Here is a 20,692-nt window from a genome sequence, read left to right on the forward strand (position 1 = left end):
AACTGCACACTTAAAGGGATGAATCTTACAGTATGTGGATCATAACTCGGGTTTTTTTCAAGTATAGATGTGGGGAGGGGCACACTCACAAATGTCATCGCCTCTAAGGCGCCAGGGGCTTTGTGAGCAAAGACGGGGTTTGACCCTGGTTGCCTGAGAAGTGACCGGTGAGCTAACCGCTGGGGGAGGAAGGGGTAACGCGGGCAGAGGAGCAGGAAGAGGTCCACGGGGGAGAAGAGACGCAAAGGGCCCGTCTCTCTTTCTTCCGAGGCAAGAAGGAGCCACGAGTCAGCTGAGGCCCGGGCAGTGCAGTCGGTCCTTACAAATGTCACAGAAATGCAACTCAAACTCCACATGTCTACCATGACTGCCTCTTAGCAGGCTCTCAATTAGGCACAACCCAGACCACTCCCACCAATCGGAAGAACAATCTATCGGAACTCGGAACAGAAGACAGAATGGAAAAGTTCCGGGAAAAAGCCACCGCCCATAACGGTGGACAAGAAGCAGCTCGGAATTCAGCTCTGACACGTTACGTGTCGGTTCGAAATGAAAACAGCGAGTCGGAATTGAAACAGGCAGGCAGTCCTACGGACACGTTCCAGGCGCCTGAGGATCAGCGCGGAAAGTCTTCAAGCGTCACCCTGTCATCAAACACGGAAAACAAGGTGTCGAGGTTCAAGTATTTGGTAACACAGCTTTTCTCACGTACACGATCGCATGGGCTCCTTCCGTGCCCGCGTGACACGCGGGGTTTTCTCCAACTCCGCACCACGGCCAGTTTGAGCCCGCGATTCCCTGTGTGGGGACCGTCCTGTCCAAGCAAGGGTGTCGGTCTGCCAGCACCCGGCCCTCCCGCCCGATGTCAGCAGCATCCCCTACCCCCTGTCATAACCAAAACAGGCGTTGCCAAAAGTCCCCTGGGGGGTACAATCACCCCAGTGGAGTACCACCGTCTTCCAGCAACGAAATGGATCTCAACTACACAAGCTCTAACCATTGCCTCGAGAGTAATGTCATTTCTCCACATGAGTTTGGTTTTCTACGTGCCTCACACCCTGACGGTCTCCCTGCAAGAAGGCAGGTTAAACCTTCTAGAGAAGCCTGTTCCAGATGCTCGATGCCACTGTTCAAAACGCCCCGTCTCTAAGGCGGAAGAAAAGCCACACAACCCAAAGAGGAAACAAGACGTCAGTCATGGGCGTCCCTCAGCCCCCCTTGCCCACCCCCAACACCCGTGTGACGATCAGGCTCCAAAGCTTTAAGTCTGCGGAAGGCCACGCTCGGCTGGGCGGACGTGCAAAAACGCACCCAGGTCCCCCCTCACTCTGGAGCCCCTCCAGCCCCTGAAACTCAAGACACGTCGCATCAAGCGCCAGACCTCCCTCCTACGTCGGTTTTCGAATCTCTGCCAGGCTTGTCTACAAGCGTCAAAGACGGCGATCGCTCGGGGACCAAAAGGCTTCGGGACGCGGGCCAGCTTGCCGTCCGGATGCCGGGAGCTTACCATCCGGGGGCATCAAGGCCTTGTTATTCTGCGTGCACCACCCCACGGGGTGGAGGTCCGCTATCACCACATCACACCAGAAGTCGGCCCGGCGGTCCTCGCCGTAGCCGCAGTAGCGCAGAAGCAGCAGCTGGCCACAGGTGGTGATGACGGTGGCCACCCAGTACGTGTCCGGGTTGTTCTTATTGGCCACTTCTAATTTCATCCCCGGCTGGAAGTTGCTCTGAAGGCTGATCTCCACCTGCAGGAAAGAGAAGCACAGGGACGATGTCACTATGCCAGACACATCCGGAAGATTACAAGAGCTGCTAAGACAACGGCACGTAAGGGGCACCCGGGTGGCTCAGTCGGTTAAGCGTCCGAATCTGGATTTCAGCTCAGGTCAGGATCTCACGGTTTGTGGGTTCAAGCCCCGCACTGGGCTCTGTGCTGACGGTGCGGAGCCTGCTTGGGACTCTCTCTCTCCCTCTCTCTCTGTTCCTCCCCAACTTGTGCGCTCTCTCTCTCTCTCTCTCTCTCTCCCCACCCCAAATAACTTAAAAAAAACACACAGCACTTAAAAACAACATTCCTGGGGTGCCTGGGTGGTTCAGTCGGTTAAGCGTCCAACTTCAGCTCAGGTAATGATCTTGCGATTCACGAGTTCGAGCCCCGCGCCGGGCTCTGTGCTGACAGCCTGGAGCTTGGCTCCTGCTTTGGATTCTGTGTCTCCCTCTCTCTCTGCCCCCCACCCCCGCTTGTGCTCTGTCTCTGTCTCTCTCAAAAATAAAAAATAAAAATAAAAACAACATTCCTATTGGCTTAGAACAGCGCTAAGAGGAATAGAACCGGACATTAGGCTTTCTAGCAACCATGTTAAAAAAGCAAAACAGATGAAATTAATTTTAATAACGGATTTTACTCGACCCAACACATCCCAAATATCATCATTTCAAGATGTAATCCACAGACCTATTCATGACTTGTTCTACGTTCTTCCTTCCCAAGGAAGCCTGCGAAATCTGGTGTGCGTTCTACCTCGACAGCATCTGTCTGGATGATACACGTCTCAAGGGCTCAGGAGCTCTGTGTGGCTAACGGCCACTGCGGGGATAGCACAGCCTTAGAGAATGGGTCTCCTTTTTTTTTCTTTTAATTAACGGTTACAGTCCATTAGGATCTACCAGCCCTCCCCCGAAAAGAAAGCTTTGGAGCCTGGTGGGCCGTAGGTTTGAAAGCTAACAAACACATCTGATATCCGTGAGTAGCAGCTGCTTAAGAGATGATGGAATTATCCATAGGTTGTCCACGGGTCCACGCCACTTTTCCTTTAAACCCTGCACACGTGCATCCAGGAGAGTACACTGGGGTTAAAGGGGAGGTGGGAGAAATGACAGGATTAAAGAGAACAGAGTGGCTCCGTGTGGGGGGATATTGGTAACTTCCTGGTCCAGAAAGGAAGGAAAAGTTTGTGGGTCAGTACCTCTTTCCTACACCACCTGAAGGGATCTAGCTGAGTCATTCCACACTCTGAAGGGGCAAAACAGCCAAAAGCAAGAACAGGCTGGAAATGTGCCCCCAGTTTGCTCACCACCCTCGGGCTAAGAGTCTTTGCCCCGGAGAGCCCAGTGAGAAGGAAAAAAAAAAAAAATGTTTCTTGGAATTAAATTTTCATTTCCAGCAAAGAAACTGTAATGCCTCAGAACTCCAGTCCTGGAAATTCAGTCTTTCCCTTGCTAATGGCATATGACCAAAAATCTCACCCATAAGCAAAAATCTGATAAAACCTCGATCTTTTACTTCCTGGGACTTCCCCTCGGCTGGGCACACTATTTGCGTTGCTCAAAGAATATCACTGCGAAAATGATTTTTTGGTTTGATACAAATGTGCCCTGAATGTTTACGGGGGATTTCCTCTAATTTCACTCCTCTGCCCCCAAATGGCTAGAAGACTTTTAGGTGTCCTGTCAAAATAAAAATATCATTTCCAACTAAGAGAATACAGAGCCATTACATCTCCTGAGATACTATTACTTATCACATGTACTTGCCTAGTTTGCTGGCTCTTTATTCGCATCAATCAATCTTTCCTGTCTCGGGCCGTGTCTACTCGGGCTGTTTAGGGTACAGAACAAGGATAAGGTACACGCTGAGCTCCCCCTCCCCAGGCCCAGACCCCCGTTATCAGAAGAGATAACGTATAAGGATAAGGCCCATCTTCCCCACAGCTCTCTGTGAAAAGCAAACAGACATGTGTCCGTATCTCCTCCTGATTTCTAAGAAATCCTGGCTCAATCTCCCTTTTCTTCCCCAAGGTTCAGCATCTTCCTGCAGATGCCCCACCCACCCTCCAAATGCAGAAAGAGAAGGCGTGTCACGTACATGTTTGAACGACGTGTGAGGAGCCGCGCTGGCTCCTGTTTCTTCCAGATACTCTCCCCAGTTAAAGCCAATTTCCTCCAGGCTTGAACCTTCTTCTGTTGAAAAGACAAAAAAATAAATAAATACATAAAGTCAGAATATCAATACCAGAGCGAAGAATGGGACGGCACCGGCCCTCAGTGAAAAGCAGGAAATCCGTGATGCAGGAGACAAGCAAATTCAACGGGTTAGGAGAACACTATTACATGCACAACATCGTGTGCTGACTGCGGAATGTTGACTAAGAAAAGGAAACACCGGAGAAATTCTACGTGAGCTACCCCGGCAAAATCCAGGGTAAAATTAAGTGTGCTCTCAGCCAAACGAAATGAGATTTGTTTCGGGGCACAGATGCCGCGTGTTAGCGTATTCACTTGGAATTAGCCACTGTCACTGTGGGCACTTCATGCTTCCGGGAGGTCGCAGGACCAGGTAAAGGAAACCACTGGGCATTGAGGAGACACCTTAATGTACAGAAGGACACCTCTGACCACTGGTCACTTACCACAGCTGGAGGTTATAAAACGACAGCACAGATTGTTGGTGTCGTAAGGGACCTTATTAGGAAGCACGAGCCCGGACGTGATTCCAAGGAAAAAACTATTTGAGGTCCAGAAGGATCGCTCCAGGATGTGAGGTCACCTAGCAAGTTAGTGACAGAAGCCGACCAGCTGTCAATCAAACAATTCTCCAGGCACTGAAGACTGTGCGTAAGATACAATCTCTATCGTCAAAAGGCACCAGATAACTCCTCTTGAAGCACAGGTAACGACATTATGGCGTAGTTTCAAACGGAAAGAACTAATAAGCTGTAAACGTTACTTTCACCTATCTGCAGGGCTATCATAAGGAACACAGAGCAGTCGGGGCTACCCACACATGCAGATAGGCAAGAGCTTCAAAAGTTTAGATTCTCTTTTCTTGCAATACCGAGCAATGGGTGTGGATGTTCAGCCTGTGTGTCTGCTACAGGCAAGAAGCCTATGTCGCTGGCCAAGAATAAACACTGCTTTTGGTCACGTTGCTGATGGAGAAGTGGTATATCCTGGCAGGGAGGCCAGCCGGATCGACAACAAGGGACCCTAAGAAAGGAAGCCTTGTTCTTGCGGGCTATCGCTGCCTTTCTTTCCACGAGAGGTTTCTTTCGTTGTCAGTAGGAAAAGTCATTTTCTTGGGAGGCTCCGCGGCGTCTCAGAAATCGACAGAAGGTAATTTTTGTAAAGCCGGATGACGCGAGGCTAAACGCACTTACCTTACGTTTTGTCTTCTAAATCAAAGTTGCTTAAGCACGGCCTCCGCAGATCCCACCCCCGTCAGGTGGCTTGCAATTCAACGTCCGAGAAAAACAAAAGCCATCTGAAGGGCAAACCTTTTTCCCTTGTCGTTCTCCCAGCAGCCTGCTGCATCCAGGGACTTAAGTCCTTCCACTGGAAACACGCTCCCCGAAAAAAGTCAGCGGGTCCTCTAGCCGCCAGCCAACGAGAGACACTCTGAGACACGGTTATGTTCTGGAAAGTACCTCGGGGGGGTGGGGGTGGCGGGGGTCACACAGTGGGTGGTCTGACCCACAGTTCTTCTCTCCAAAAGGCCGCAAGCATCGATTACCAAGTCTGTTTCCCGAGGCCCCAGCCAGAGGCATCCCCGCACAGCACTTACATGCTCAGGGGGGCTGGCGAGGTGCCTGTTTGGCGGCTGACTTGTCGCAAAGCAGGTCTGGAATTGCTGCACCCCCTACTTGTCCAGCTCAGCTCAGCCCACGCCACCGGCAGGCCTCGCCCGCTCCAGCTGTGGGTCACGCACGGAGCCCCACAGAGACACCACACGGTCACGGCAGTGTCCTAAGAGCCACGCCGTCCTGGGCTGGCAGCTCTCTGCTCATTGCTCTGCAGGCATCACCGCATTCCGTCCTTCCAAGAACCCTGACAGACGCTCACTACCATCCCCACCTCACGGAAGAGAAGTCGGGAGCCCCGCAAGGCGAGGGAGCCACCGGGACCACGCAACTGTCTGGCCGCAGAGGCCGGAGTCCGGCCCAGGCTGTCTGCTTTCGAGCCGGAACGCCTCCCAGGCGCCTTCCTGGTCACCCTTCCGCCCGATCTCACGTGGGGCAGGTCCACTCCACCACCACGACCCGTTCCTCCTCCGGGAGGGTCCAAGGCGGACTCCAGGGCCGGCTTCTGTGTTGGCGAGCATTAGAACATTCCAGAGCCAAGCCAGGAGGCGGGAAGATGCAGGCGACCCGGCAAGGCGGGAGGCAGCAGCCAGGCTCGGCGAGAACAGAGGGCGCAGAGCCCCTGGAGTCCTTCTGCAGGAGGACACAGCGAGGGGAAGACGTGGGCATAAAACTCAGTCTTGGGCCTTCAGATCCAGAAGGTCCTGGCAGAGCCCCTGGGTGAATGAACAGCTCCCGAAGGCGGAAGAGCCCTCCTGGGGGGTGATCGCTTCTGTGACATCAGCAACATCTGCCTGGAGACGGGGCCCCCAGGAGCTGCCCGCCGCAGCCGGTGCCTGGGCCTACAGAGCTCCGATGGACCCCATCATTGCGCCTGGAAGGATCTGGGGACTCGGTTACTTGGACTCAGCCGTGAGGGCGAGACCGTGGCTCACATTTCTCAGCTTTGGGGCGGCTCCCCGCAATGCTTCCTGCTTCAGACAGCCCCCACCTAGGCTGCGAACATCCTACCCCACATTTTGTTCTCACCGATCCTTAATTCTTCACAAACCGTGTTTCTCTTCCCGCGATACACAGGCCGTAGATGCTTTCATGCTCCCTCGGGTGCTCGTTCAAGTTCCCAAGAGATGGAGAGGTGCCCCTTGTGACTCCCAAGTGAGCCCCTGAGAACATGCTTCAGGGGCGTCTGGGTGGCTCAGCCGGCTGGGCGTCCAACTCACCACTCGTGAGTTCAGGCCTCACAGCGGGTTCTGGGCTGACAGTGCAGAGCCTGCTTCAGATCCTCTGTCCCATCTCTCTCTCTCTCTCTCTCTGCCCCTCCCCCCATTCACTCTCTCTCTCAAAAATAATACACTTGGGGGGGGGGGGGGGAAGAACACCACTTCGGAGAGTTGTTGCCCCCTGCAGTCCAGAGAAAATACTTTAAAATTTTTTTTATTTTTTTTAACGTTTATTCATTTTTGGTAGAGAGAGACAGAGCATGAGCGGGGGAGGGGCAGAGAGAGAGGGAGACACAGAATCCGAAGCAGGCTCCAGGCTCCGAGCTGTCAGCTCAGAGCTCAACGCGGGGCTGGAACCCACGAACTGTGAGATCCTGACCTGAACCGAAGTCGGACACTCAACCGACTGAACCACCCAGGCGCCCCCAGAGAAAATACTTTTAAAAAGAACCCAGAAGTCAGATCTGGAATGGGATTTTAAAAAATAAAGCTTTTATGTCCCGCACTGGTAGTTTTGACAATAAAATCGCACAGCAAACTTAGGGTCCCCTACAAGAAGTCTTTCCCAGTCTGTGACTCCTGGCACACCCCCCCAGCACACACATCCCCAACGGCCGATTCTCTAAAGACGTTTCAATGAGCAACAGATAAACACACACGCTGTTTATGAGCGGAGGTCTCATAAACCCAGAGCAAATATTTACAGCTGATTCATAAACCTCTTAAGCCTGTAAACATTTTATCAGGGAAACCCTGACAACCTCCCTCCTCTGCGAAGGCACCAGTGGGAAGCATTTTTCCCCACGATGTCATGAAAACAGACCATGAAACGCCACCAAGGAAATTTCACAACTTAAAGGAAAACAGGCATATGCTCATTAGCGGCCATCCAGTTCTGCAAAACAGAAGGCTACTTACGCGACCAACATATTTATTTCATAACAGCTAGAAAAGGAACACTAATCGTTGAGGTGCAAGCCACTTGACGGTGAAAAATGGAATGAACGAACGGCTCACACACCTTTTTTGAGGTAATCAAGTCCTGGGTTTTGATTTCACTGTCTGAAATAAGGCTGCCTTTGCAGGGCTGACTATTAAAAGTCCCTAACTGCTAACTACCCAAATAAAGGAGCATCGGCAGGTTTGAAGTGAATAAAATCTTAACAGAACACGTTCTCATGTGCTAGGTGTTCTTCATAAATAAGGGAAGAGAAAGGAAGGCATTAAGTCTTTGCTATTTCACCTGCTGATAGTCTGGCCACACCATCACAAGGTGTAAAAAATAGTTCCACAGAGTACTTAAATAGACACACAGGACGAACGAAACTCGGCTGGCCAACACCAATCCGAGGGCTGAGTTCACGGCTGCAGGACGACCCCAGGGAAGCGGGGACAGTCACTGAGCACAGAGGTCCTCACCCCCGTCTGACCACCCAGGCGGCCAGAGAGATTTTTTTCAGAAGAAAGAAAACACATAAAAATTATCCAATCACCCAGCTTGGTTGGGAAGGACAGTAACTATTCTAGAGAGAGGGGTTTTTTGGTCTTTTCTTTGTTTTAATTTTTTTAATATTCATTGATTTTTGAGAAAGAGAGAGAGAGACAGAGTGTGAGTGAGGGAGGAGCAGAGAGAGTGGGAGACACAGAATCCGAAGCAGGCTCCAGGCTCTGAGCTGTCAGCACAGAGCCCAACGTGGGGCTCGAACTCACAAACCACGAGATCATGACCTGAGCTGAAGTCGGACACGTCACCGACTGAGCCACGCAGGCACCCCGCTTTTTTGTTGTTGTTTTTTTTAACAGGGAACATTACTGAGTCACACAGCACCTGTTCCCAGCACCAAGCGTAAGAGAGCTCTATTTTTCTAATAAGAATGTTGAAAAGCCTGTGGGACTCCACTCAATGTATTCCTAACACCAAAATAAAAAAATAAAAAAAATTAAAAAAAGCCAGCCCACATTTCCAGCCTAATTCTCTTTACTCTGAGGCCTGCCCGTTCTAAATGCACAACACTGCTTTATCTACAGACCTCATCAGGAAATTACATTTGGCCAGCCTGGAAAACTAACGTCAAGGGGTCTATTTATCACCACGCCAGCACACTGTTCTGCTTGCTTTTATCACGGCAGAAGCCTAGAGTTCCAGAAATCCAATTCTGGTCCACGACCTTCTCTATGCAGCCCGTGCCGATGCCGTCCGTTCCGTCCGCTGGCGAGGCCCTTCGGTTCACCTCCCTGCGCTCATCCCGCTGACGTCCTCAGTGTTCCTGAAAGGAGGAGGACTTTTACACTGTGCCTGTTTCATTTACAGGACTCGAGTGCCAGTCGGAGTATTGTTGGGACCTTTCCTTAGGAAAAGAGGCAACGTGGAAGATGACAAAGCTGTTCGTGAGATTCAGAGTCCACTGGTTGGCGCTCGAGTTCTCAGCTCAGAGGGATGGACGGTCCGGAAGAGGAATGGACCGTCCAGACGAGGAATGGCATCCACTCAGCGTCGGGCACGCAAACACGAAATCAAAACCCCCGGGAGCAGCCGGCGGAGGCTTCTGTGGTTCGGCCCCGTCGCGCAGGCAGAGAGGAGCTGTGGGCACCTACGGGTAGTCACGTGCTGGGGAGGTACAGGCATGTGTCACATCACACGTGGGGAGAGGGGCCAGCAGACAAGAAGCTGGGTGGTGCCGGCGCCCCAGAAAGTGTGTGTGCGCGTGGAGAGGGGGTACGCACGTCACATTTATGTACCAAGGGTGACTTCCCCCTGCACGGTAGCACAGGGACAGCCCAGTGTCACCGAGCACCATATCTGGAGCCTCAGGATGCCTGCGGTGAAATCCTGGCTCCAACACAAGGGCCAAGTGACTTCTCCCTGTGGTCCAGTGGCCTCCTCTCTAAAACGGGGATACTGAAAGCAGCTCTTTCGCTGGGTCATGGAAGGGTAAACGGAGTCAACGTACAGAAGGACCTGAAGTGAGTGCCTGCCATACAGTTTGAACTCAGGATCACGTCCCCAGCTGTCCCAGGTCAACGTAGAACCAGCTGAGGAGCACTGAACGAGCCTTCTCCTGTTCTTCTGATCCGTAAGTCTTGTCTGAAACCCCTCTGGGCAGAAGAGCCTTGTCACCAAAATGATGTGCTGCCCCAAGCATGTCACGCCCGAACCAGACACCCTCCAACTAGGCCACCACCGAAACTCTCTTAGGTATTAACAGCTCAGAGGGGCCCCACTTGAGAAAATCCGCTTCCTGACGACTCATACCAGAGTAGGTTCTGAGCAGTCGAAGTGTGAGTTTCTTCCCCAAGTCGGCCTCTGCTCGCCACAGAGAGTTCTATTAGACCGTGCTTTAAACTGATTTCTCCCCCCCCCAAAAAAAGAATCAACACATGCAAAAAATAAAAAAATTAAAAAAAATAAATACATAAACTGATTTCTCCTTTAGGGGTCCGCCTTTGTGGCACCACCTGTAAGTCTCCCCCATGCATAAGAGTTTATGGGAACCCCAAGGCGAAAGGACAGATGGGCCAGATACGAGGGGAAAAAAAAACTCTGGGACCACAATCTGCAAATGCTAACATAATTCAGAGCCACTCAGAACTCCTACTTCTTTTTTTTTTTTTTTTAAGTTTAGGTATGTTGAGAGGGAGAGAGTGTGCATGAGCAGGGGAGGGGCAGAGAGAGAGACAGAGGAGGAGAGAGAATCCCAAGCAGGCTTCACGCTGTCAGCGCACAGCCCGACGTGGGGCCTGAACTCACGAAACTGTGAGATCATGACCTGAGCCAAGGTCAAGAGTCGGGACGCTTAACCGAATGCGCCACCCAGGCGCCCCAGAGCTACTGTTCGTTTTAAACATCTTGACGTCTTATACAATTCAGGCCGCGTCTGGCACACGAGCAAGGAAGCCCCCATGCAGTGAGTGGCGTGTGACGGGCTCGGCCCAAGCACACCGCGGCCAATGACAGAACGAATCTCGCGCTTCCCTCTCATGGAATCACCCCGAAGGAAACGTAGGACGAACAATTTTCCTGACACCATATTGTTACCGCTGGGTTTCAAAATCTACTTCAGCTAGAGAGATCTACTGCAGCTACAAGAATGAAAAGCCAACACACGGTTGGTTTTTAAACAGTTTTGAAAACACACCTTTAGAAATGATGCGGGAACAGACATCAGATGTGCATCCAACGAAGTCACAGTGAAAGCCCAGGGAACCGTAAGTGGAAAAGTAACCCCTTTCAGGAAACGTAAGACAGACTTTTCTACAAAGCGTATTTGTACTTAAAGAACATCAAGCCTACAGGACGGAGTTTCCTCAGGAAGGAATTTCTTTCATACAGGAAAAATCACAAGGGGTGGGGGTGGAGGACCAGGCTGATTCTGAAGGAGACGCTAACATCTTTCAACATATTTAGGCAATAATCTCAGGGGGGTTCCCGATTTTTTGCAGATAAAGATACAACTTGAGAAATGTAATGTAATCAATTCGATGCTACCAAGCAATCTGTAATTCTGTCATTGACCGCAGTCATCAAAATATGGAGACGAACTTCATGACTTTTCTGGATAACGGTCAAATCTCCCACTGAACTCAGGATCAACATTTTGTACATGAATTCACCACAGCAAACGTTCGGGATCCAGACAGCTGAGTTGCCCTTATTTAAGCTGCTGTAATGCAAATACAGCAATCCTTTGAAAAAAAACAAAAAACAAAAAACCACTAGTGTCTTTTTAAAACGGATTCCTGTGTAAGTATTTAGAAAAACATGCTTTCTAATAAATTCACTGATTAAATATTAAAATTCAATCAAAGACTGGCTTGGTGTGCTTTGGTTTTAGTTTCCTTTTTTTTTTAGTTTTATTTTTTTAATTTTTAAAATTTACATCCATGGGGGCACCCGGGTGGCTCAGTCGGTGAAGCGCCCGACTTCGGCTCAGTTCACGATCTCACGGTTCATGGGTTTGAGCCCCACGTCGGGCTCTGTGCTGACAGCTCAGAGCCTGGAGCCTGTTTCAGATTCTGTGTCTCCCTGTCTCTCTGCCCCTCCCCCACTCGCGCTCGGTCTCCCTCTGTCTCAAAAATAAACAAACATTAAAAAAATTTTTTTTAAAAATTACATCCAAATTAGTTAGCATCTAGTGCAACAGTGATTTCAGGAGTAGATTCCTTGCTGCCCCTTACCCATGTAGCCCATCCCCCCTCCCCCAACCCCCTCCAGTAACCCTCAGTTTGTTCTCCGTATTTATGAGTCTCTTTTGTTTTGTCCCCCTGGTTTTAGTTTCCTTAAAGGGAGACAGACTTCACCACGCACTCACATGACCTAAGTTCTTTTCCCATTAAGGAGTTCTCGGAGAGACATGCTGAGGTTCTGGAGAGGGGAGAGAAGGCGGGGACACCCAGAGCTGGGGCGGACCCGCTCTCCTGCCTCTCTGGGCACGTGGGAGACAAGGATGGCTTTCTCACCTCCCTTGCAGTGGTGCCCACACGTGACAGGTTCCGGTCCAGAGGTTCTGAGCGAAAGTGAGCTGCGTCTTCTGAGTCGGAGCATTTCACTGTTGACTCGGGAGCCCCCAGCCCCGCCTCCCCCGGAACAAAAACCACCACCCGCATGTGGTGCACCGTAAGACCCTGTGCAATGAGTCGGCGGAGGGAACGCCCGCTACCTCGTCTGAAACGGCATGAACGTGTAACGTCGACATTTACGGGGTTACCCACTGAGATTCTGAAGCGATCCGTCACTCCGGTGTCACCTGCCCCTCTCTGTCCAGCATCGGGAATACTGATTTTGCACTAACTTTCAAGAGGCCGTAGGCTGACGAACAGGACAGCAAATCCTAGCAACGGGCAACGTGAGTGACCTAGGAACGTCTGCCCCGCTGTGTCCCGAACATCTTCGGGGAGACACGGGTCACTAAATCGAAGGGGTCAGACAGATCCAGAAAAGAAACTCCTACCTGAGTCGAGCCCTCCATTACCGTTCGCTGAGCTCTGCTGTCTCTCCAAGGGCGAAGACAGTGGGTCTGGCATGTTGGAAACTGACAAACCGCTCTCCATGCCTAACGAGTAAGGGTCCCTCTTCTCTTAACGCATCCTGCAGGAAGGATCACCTAAGGGCAACCAACAAAGGAAAAAAAAAAATCAGAGGCCCTTGATTATCCTCGGTTTATAGAGGCTCCAAAAATAACAGTATCTGATCAGCGCTGTTGCCCTGTCATTATAACACGCAGGCTCAACGGAATGTTGATGATAGAAAATACCAGAAATAAAGACTGAGGAGCACGCATCTACATGCAGTCCACACACAGGTCCCAGCTTAGTGAAACCCATCGGTTTTCCGTAGGGCACGATCGTCACTGAGACGAACACACTTCTCACCAACACCATCTACGCGGGGAGCCCCAATCTACCTCGGCACGGCTGGCAAGACGGTCCGCCACCCACCCCCGTGCTCCCCTCTCGCGGTGCCGTGAAGCGGCCAACCTCCGAGACGTCTGCTGCGTCCCAAGCACGGAACTTCCAAACCCACTTAAAGTGCCAACGTTCGCCAATGCGCTTTTTGACCGATTAGACTCTTCCTCCAAGAGCACGGCTCGCCTTCACTTACTCAGACTCTTCCTCCAAGAGCACGGCTCGCCTTCACTTACTCGCATGCCGCGACGACAGGTGGGAAAACAGGGAGAACCACAGGCGCCTCTCGCAGAACCTACAACTGAGCTCATTTCCGTTACACCCCATGGAAGAGCCAGACACGACACCCCTCGGGGTCGGCCGCCGACCCCGCTGACGGTTAGACGCAGCCGTGTGAGGCTTCTAAATCTTTCACTCGCTCAGCATCTGCTTTTATCTCACGGCTAGATGGAAGTTCAAATCGGCAAAAGGGCGAGGATGGATGAAGAAAAGGATAGCGCCCCTACACCTATAGGCAGACTATTTTGTCACTCCCGTACGGTAAAATACCTTTTAAGGATACCACACGCACACACACACAAACACACACACGCACACACGAATACACGCATCCCTTTTGGTGCTCTTCGGTTTACCTTCCTGGAACGTTATTTTGAGGTTTTGTCAAAATTACAGGTCCAGGAAAGGGTACCAGCCATCCGTGCAAAGGCGGGGAAAAGGCAGAAAGCTCTCATAGGAGGAGACGGGAAACGCACCAGGTACGTGGTGCTGGAATTTAATCCCGCTGTATTTTATTACCCACCTGTTTATATAAAATACTACGCCAGACACTGTGAGGGGAGGGGACTCCAGAGCCACCTCTCAATCAAAACACAAAGAAAAGAAAATACCTAGCGTAGAGTAGGAACCTAAAAACTGTCTAGGCTGGGTCTCAAGTGGCAATCTGTGCATCTTGCTAGTGCAAAGGTAAGGACACGAATAGGAAATGAAATGACAAATTACCAGGCAAATGTAAACCACTAGGAGATTATCTCTTACTCGTCCCACACTCTCCGAGCAAGGGTGCTTATCATACTCTCTGGAGCAAAATGAGAGGGGACGTGGTCTGAGGGGCAGACGTCAGGACCAGCGATACAACGTAAGCCGGGCCTGTCCGGGAAAACAGGAGAGCCCTGGTCAAAAGGCGGGGTACCAGACCCAAAATGGTTTCTGTGGTGTGTTTACAAATCACATAAAGGACAGGTAAATACCACGCCCTCACCGCAGCGCTGTGTGGGGCAGAGAACACAAGGCAAAGCAGTCTTAACCCTGCCCTCCAGCACAGACTAAGACAGACGGTGCAAGAAACTTGGGTGCATACGGGAACAGCTGAAACCTAAGTAGAAACTGGATGTGTTTTTCTTTAAATAATCTTTTTAAATGAAGGATTAAATAAAGGAATCCGTTCAACAGATAGATGGGTGCCAAGATTATTTAAAATGGAGGGCATTGGCAAAGCCAGCACTTTAACATTGAGGCTGGCTAATTTTACCCCACCGACATCAGGTTGCTAAAATAACCTCACGATGAGAGGCAGAACTGCATTCTCCTAGGAGAGTTCTTTCCCAATCGCCATTACAACACAGATTCACGAATTTATGGGGAGCCACAGTCCTGGGTATTTCGTCCCCCTCGCGCTGCACCCAACAGACCAGAGAGTGGAAGAAGAGGCCACCAGGGCGACCCACAAGCTCTCGTGCCTGGATCTTACAGTGGATGGCAGTAGTCACCGGTCTATCTCTAATGTCACTGGAATGAAGAAGCAATCGCCGGTGCAATCTGCAGAAAATTCAGGTGTTGAAAAGAAAGCGCGGCCATCCCACCGGGTGCCCAAGTGCCAACAATGACGTCAACAAGCAAGCGCGGCCATCCCACCACGTGCCCAACTGCCAACGACGACGTCAACAAGCAAGCGCGGCCATCCCACCGCGTGCCCAACTGCCAACGACGACGTCAACAAGCAAGCGCGGCCATCCCACCGGGTGCCCAACTGCCAACGACGACGTCAAAAGGCAAGCGCGGCCATCCCACCGGGTGCCCAACTGTCAATGATGACGTCAACAAGCAAGCGCGGCCATCCCACCACGTGCCCAACTGCCAACGATGATGTCAACAAGCAAGCGTGGCCATCCGACCAGGTGCCCAAGTGCCAACGACGACATCAACAAGCAAGCGCGGCCATCCCACCGGGTGCCCAACTGCCAACGATGACGTCAACAAGCAAGCGCGGCCATCCCACCGGGTGCCCAACTGTCAATGATGACGTCAACAAGCAAGCGCGGCCATCCCACCACGTGCCCAACTGCCAACACGCCCCCACTTCAAGAACACATGCAGGGAGCCCACAGGGTTAAAACACACACCCGCTAGCAACGATGGAAGTGTGTGTGTGAGTTTACAGACCACCGGATCACCTACACAGGGACACAATGCCCACCGACTCCAGGGGCATCCAGACGGCACAAAGAGAGGGGCAGATGGGGCACGCTCTGGAAAACACTGCCTCCCTCACAGCGATCCACTGGAGTCCATCAGGGGACCACCAAGAACTGGGAAGGCAGAAGGATGAGCCCCTGAAGGTATCGGGGGTGGGACCCTTGCAGCAAACAGAGTACCCCAAACCGCCCGCACAGAGCGCACCGCCATGGTAAGCTGGTAAGTGACAGGAAACACCACGGACGCAGAGAAGCACGGGCGAGCAAGACGTGGGAGCCGGGATTACCCAGATGATGGTCAGGCAGGACCTGAGCAGGTGCTGCCTGAACAAACTCAGGGCCGCACCCCAGCGAGAGGAGAAGGTTCTGCCTGAGCGAGGACCCGAACCCCTGCGCTCCACTCTGTGGTCAGGATTTCATTCCAGGGGGTGAAAAGATCAGATCTGTTCCAGAAAGTCGCTCTGGCAGCTGGATGCCAGGCAGACGGACAGACAGGGACAGGCCTGGAAAAAAAAAAACAACGCGGGCGCAGGTCTGAACTAAGACAGCCAAGGGAGAAGAGAAGGAAGGAAGCTCGGGGTGTATCTGACAGATGCAGCCCAGGAAGCCCCAACATCAACGAAACACGATCTTGTCACAGCTGGAAGGCAGGTTCTTAGAAGAAATCACTTCATGTGCCACAGTCAGTCCTCCACAACTAATGGGACCTAGGCAGCGCCCGTGGAAATAAAAATCAGGGGGGAAAACACGCCGACTAGGAGAATGACAGACCGTTTCACAGAAATTTACTTCCAGTGGAGTCTGTCGGGGGAGCAAATCTTACTGGTAAAAGCAAATCCTTTTCCTGACTACAACACCCGAGCCCCCCCAAAAGGCTATTTTTAAAAGGAAGGGTACTTCATTCTGATCTTAAAATATATATAACTTCAAGACCAAGGTAAAACTTTCTATTAATGAAAGAACTGGTTTTTTTTTTTTTTAGACGTGAAAAGAAGGCTGAGAAAACCGGGTTTTTAAAGGGTAACTTCCTGTTTGTATAATACACCTGTGATCCAGTGCAAAGCTATTAATCCTATCATAATTGGCTCTTCTTGTCTCTAAAGTTGTTGAACGACAGAATTATAGTAACGGGAGCATCTCACAAAAGTTGTCTTGGCTCAGTGATAAGAACAGTGAACTTGGAGAGGAATAAGGTCACTATCGAGCTGTGTGACCCAAGCAAATTACTTAACCTCTCTGTTCCTCAAACTTCTCATGAAGGCACAATCAGATTAAATCAACGGCCCTTTGAAACCTAACGTTCTGGGGTGCCTGGGTGACTCCGTCGGTTAAGCGTCCAACTCTGGATATCAGCTCAGGTTGTGATCTCGTGGTTCATGAGATCGAGCCCCAAGTCGGGCTCTGTGCTGACACAGTAGAGCCTGCTTGGGATTCTCTGTCTCCCCTCTCTCTCTGCCCCTCCCCTACACATGTGAGGATTTCATTCCAGGGAATTCACTCCTTCTCTCCCCCAAAATTAATTAATTGAACTTCAAATCTAAAGTTCTATGAATCTATCAAGGCTTTTTTTTTAAGTGGTAATGGTTTATTTGCTGCGTTCATATTACCCATTTATCTGAAAGAAATTTAATATAATCAGCATCCTCCCCCTGTAAATTCTTTTCTGCCTCCTCCAATCATTTGGAGAGTATTCAGAGAAGGTTAACTAATTTTAGCGTAAGGCAAGCAAAGTCCTGTTAGGACGAAGATGGGCAGGGAAGGACACTCACTAGATACTATCCTAAAGCTAACCAGGAATTTATTAGGGGCTTTTACCTAATTTGAATTAGTTGCAGACCAGCAAGATCCAATAGAATTTTCCATACCTTGCATGGTCCAACACAGTAACCACCAGCCACACGTGGATCTCAATTTTAATTTTAATTAATTTATAAGTCCTATTGGCTATCGTCTGTTACAGAGTACAGCTAGCCCACAGCACAGACAGGCCAAAGTTGACTATATCTGAATTTGGAGCATGTCCTATATACCCATCAATTCTTGGCTCCCTTAAAAAAGTTTTTTGGTTTTTTTGTTTTTTGTTTTTTAGTTTTATTTATTTTTGAGAGAAAGAGAAAGAGGGAGGGAGGGAGTGCCAGCAGGGGAGGAGCAAAGAGAGAGGGAGACACAGAATCCGAAGCAGGTTCCAGGCTCCCAGCTGTCAGCACAGAGCCCGACACGGGGCTCGAACTCACGAGCTGCAAGATCATGACCTGAGCCGAAGTAGGATGGTCAACCGACTGAGCCACCCTGGCGCCCCTGTCTTAAAAACGTTTTAATTTAACGCCAGCAAGCTAGTTAAAAGAGAACACAGGAATTTTAAGACCTAGGGAATTTCACAAAGAGACTTAACAGCTTCCCCATGAGCCTGCACAGATACTTTATAACAAACGCTGTGATGTAGCAGGTTTGTATAGAACGTGCGGCATTTCTGTATCGATCTAATTTCAAAGAAGCAGCGATCTAATAAGCTAAGTTATGTGCATCGCACTAAAATCACTTCCTGTTTTCTTTCATCTATACATTCAGGGAAATCATTCCAACTCAAAAAGGTAGTCAGACATCAAGTGTTTCTGGGAAGGGAAGAGGAAAAAAGTCCACAAAACTGACTATTAACACATCAGTCAAGTATCAATGGCTTATCTGATACTTATTAAAGGGGGAAAAGTTTGCTAAAGTTTTTTATGACTTCGTGGGGATTTAGCTCCACGCATTCTCCCTACCAGCCACTATCAAAAGGTCACCGAGGACTGTCAAATAAGACATCGATTTAAATGCACCGAATCCATCACTTCAAATAGAACTCAAGGGTAACATTATAAATATCAAAAAGAAAGCCACCTGGATGAGTGGCAGATTTAAACCTTACTTTAGAAGGACAGGTAACAAGCCTTTTTTAACCCAGGCGACTACAAAACGTATTTATTTTGGCAAATGACACATCCCATTTGCCCTTTTCCAACAACGTTTACTTTTTCCTTCCCACAAAAGGTACACGCACACTCTGCAGAAATCTAGGAAAATAAAATTATAAAGGAACAAGTTAGAATCACTCGTAATTCTAACACCCAGGCACAACCATTTCTGCACGTAGAGTATCCCCTCCTGACGGCTTCTCTGTGGCGTTTGAGTGCAGGCAGAATTTAGAAACTCACGTTTCGTTGACCATTCCGCAGAAAGCACATGTCCCCACGTCATTAAACTTCTTCGAAAACATGACTTGAAATGGTTGTACAATCTTTACTATAACAATCTATTTACCGTGCCCCTCCTACTGACCGTGAAGCTGTTTTTTATTTTTCCCCATCATCAACGGCGCTGTGCTAATCATCCTGGGCCCCAAACCCTACTGCGTCTCTGAGCCTTCCTTCGCACGGAATCCCAGAAGTTAGATCAGGGGCCAAACTCAGGAACACATCTAAGCCTCACGATCCACGCTGCTAAAACACCATCCAGCCTGCCAGGCCCCCTTCTTCGCTTACAGAGAGCCTCGCAGTGACGACAGAGTGAATCTGAGATGGGGCGTCTGGCAGCCTCAGGAATTCGAGCGTGCGACTCCTGATCTTGGGTTGTGAGTTTGAGCCCCCTGTTGGGTACAGAGATTACCAAAAAAATTAAATGAACTTTGAAAAAAAAATAATCACTTAAGAAACAAAAGGGAATGTATCTGAACCCAACCTCCTCCGGGTCCATCAGGGGTGTTTTGTTTCCCCTTTTTCAATGTGACATCAACCAACAGCATCATGCCATTGCAACATACGGTCCTCATGTGAAAACACTGTTCATATCCTTCCCACATTTCAATTCTGTTGGTATTTCATATAATTTTTAAAGATTTTTTTAATGTGTATTTATTTTTGAGAGAGAGAGAGAGAGAGAGCGCGAGCAGGGGAAGGACAGAGAGAGAGGGAGACACAGAATCGGAAGGAGGCTCCAGGCTCCCGGCTGTCAGCACAGAGCGCGACGCGGGGCTCGAACTCTCGAGCCGTGAGATCATGACCTGAGCCGAAGTCGCACGCTCAACCGACTGAGCCACCCAGGCGCCCCTAGAGCACTCACTCTTGATCTCAGCGTCATGAGTTCAAGCCCCACATTGGGCGTGGAGCCTATTTAAGAAAAAAAGAAGAGGAAAAGGAAGAAGAAGAGGAAATCGTCTTGCATTGTAAGTAGTGTTCCTTAAAGAATTCTAGTTGTCTCAATTTCATTTTACAGAGTCAAGCTTTGCTACACCCTCTGCCTAAGTCAGGCCAGGCTGTTCTCCATCAAAGTGTAGCAAGAGTGACGATTTTATGAAGAACTCATCCCATTGACTCTTCCCAGGGGAGCCATTCTCCTAACGGATCTATGTATCTGGACACACCTTTTTTCCCAGGTCTCTTTTCTCAAATAGCAAGGGCGGAATGGATGGTGCAAGCTTCAGGGACTCCTCCCATGGTGTCCCTCATTCCTAGCGACGCCCTTGTCCTTCAAATCCCTCGGGTGACCGCTTTGGTGTTCATCTCCGCGCCTCTGATAACACCTCGCTTATTAACGTCTCAGTTTCCATCATTATCGGGTAAGGCGCTGGCACTCAGCCCGCTCTCCCTCCCTCCCGCCTGCCCTTCCCCTCCTGACAGGCGTGATTCAGAGCAGCAAGGCTCTAAGGAGATGCCCCAGCCGACCCCACAGCACCTTAGGACGCCTCCCCTTCCTCAGACAGCTCTGCCTCTGCTCTGCCCCGATCCAGACTAACTGCCTTCTCTGCCGGGCTGGCAGGTGCCATCCTGAGACCTGGCCTCTGTCTCTTTTGTAGCACATTCTGCCTTCTGGGTCCCACACCTTCCCCGTTATCGGTTTTCTCTCTTGGGATGAGGCACGTTCCCCACCACGTTCCTAGGAAAGGATTTAGGTGGGAAACACTGAGGTCTCACGTGGTTGAAAATGTCCTTACCTACCCTCCCATTTTAACCAACAGCGTAGGCGGGTAAAAAAAATCCCA

At 50.3% G+C, this 20,692-nt stretch overlaps 1 protein-coding gene across 13 annotated transcripts in view; it reads right to left on the minus strand.

Annotated features, from left to right (window-relative positions):
- Positions 1-20,692, minus strand: part of SFMBT2 (Scm like with four mbt domains 2) — a 227,691-nt gene that overhangs the window by 192,470 nt on the left and 14,529 nt on the right. For 11 of the 13 annotated variants that reach the window (XM_023256314.2, XM_023256316.2, XM_045060845.1 and 8 more), the window contains 3 exons: positions 12,748-12,900; positions 3,869-3,963; positions 1,508-1,748 (listed from right to left, as the gene is read on the minus strand). In XM_023256314.2, coding sequence (XP_023112082.1) covers positions 1,508-1,748; positions 3,869-3,963; positions 12,748-12,847 — 436 coding nt within the window. In that variant the 5' untranslated portion in view covers positions 12,848-12,900. Of the gene's footprint in view, positions 1-1,507; positions 1,749-3,537; positions 3,602-3,868; positions 3,964-12,747; positions 12,901-20,692 lie in introns of those variants that run through there. The other 2 variants (XM_045060844.1, XM_045060847.1) reach the window with 2 other exon arrangements.

The sequence above is a fragment of the Felis catus genome, chromosome B4, assembly GCF_018350175.1.
Source record: "Felis catus isolate Fca126 chromosome B4, F.catus_Fca126_mat1.0, whole genome shotgun sequence".
Taxonomy (NCBI): Eukaryota; Metazoa; Chordata; class Mammalia; order Carnivora; family Felidae; genus Felis; species Felis catus.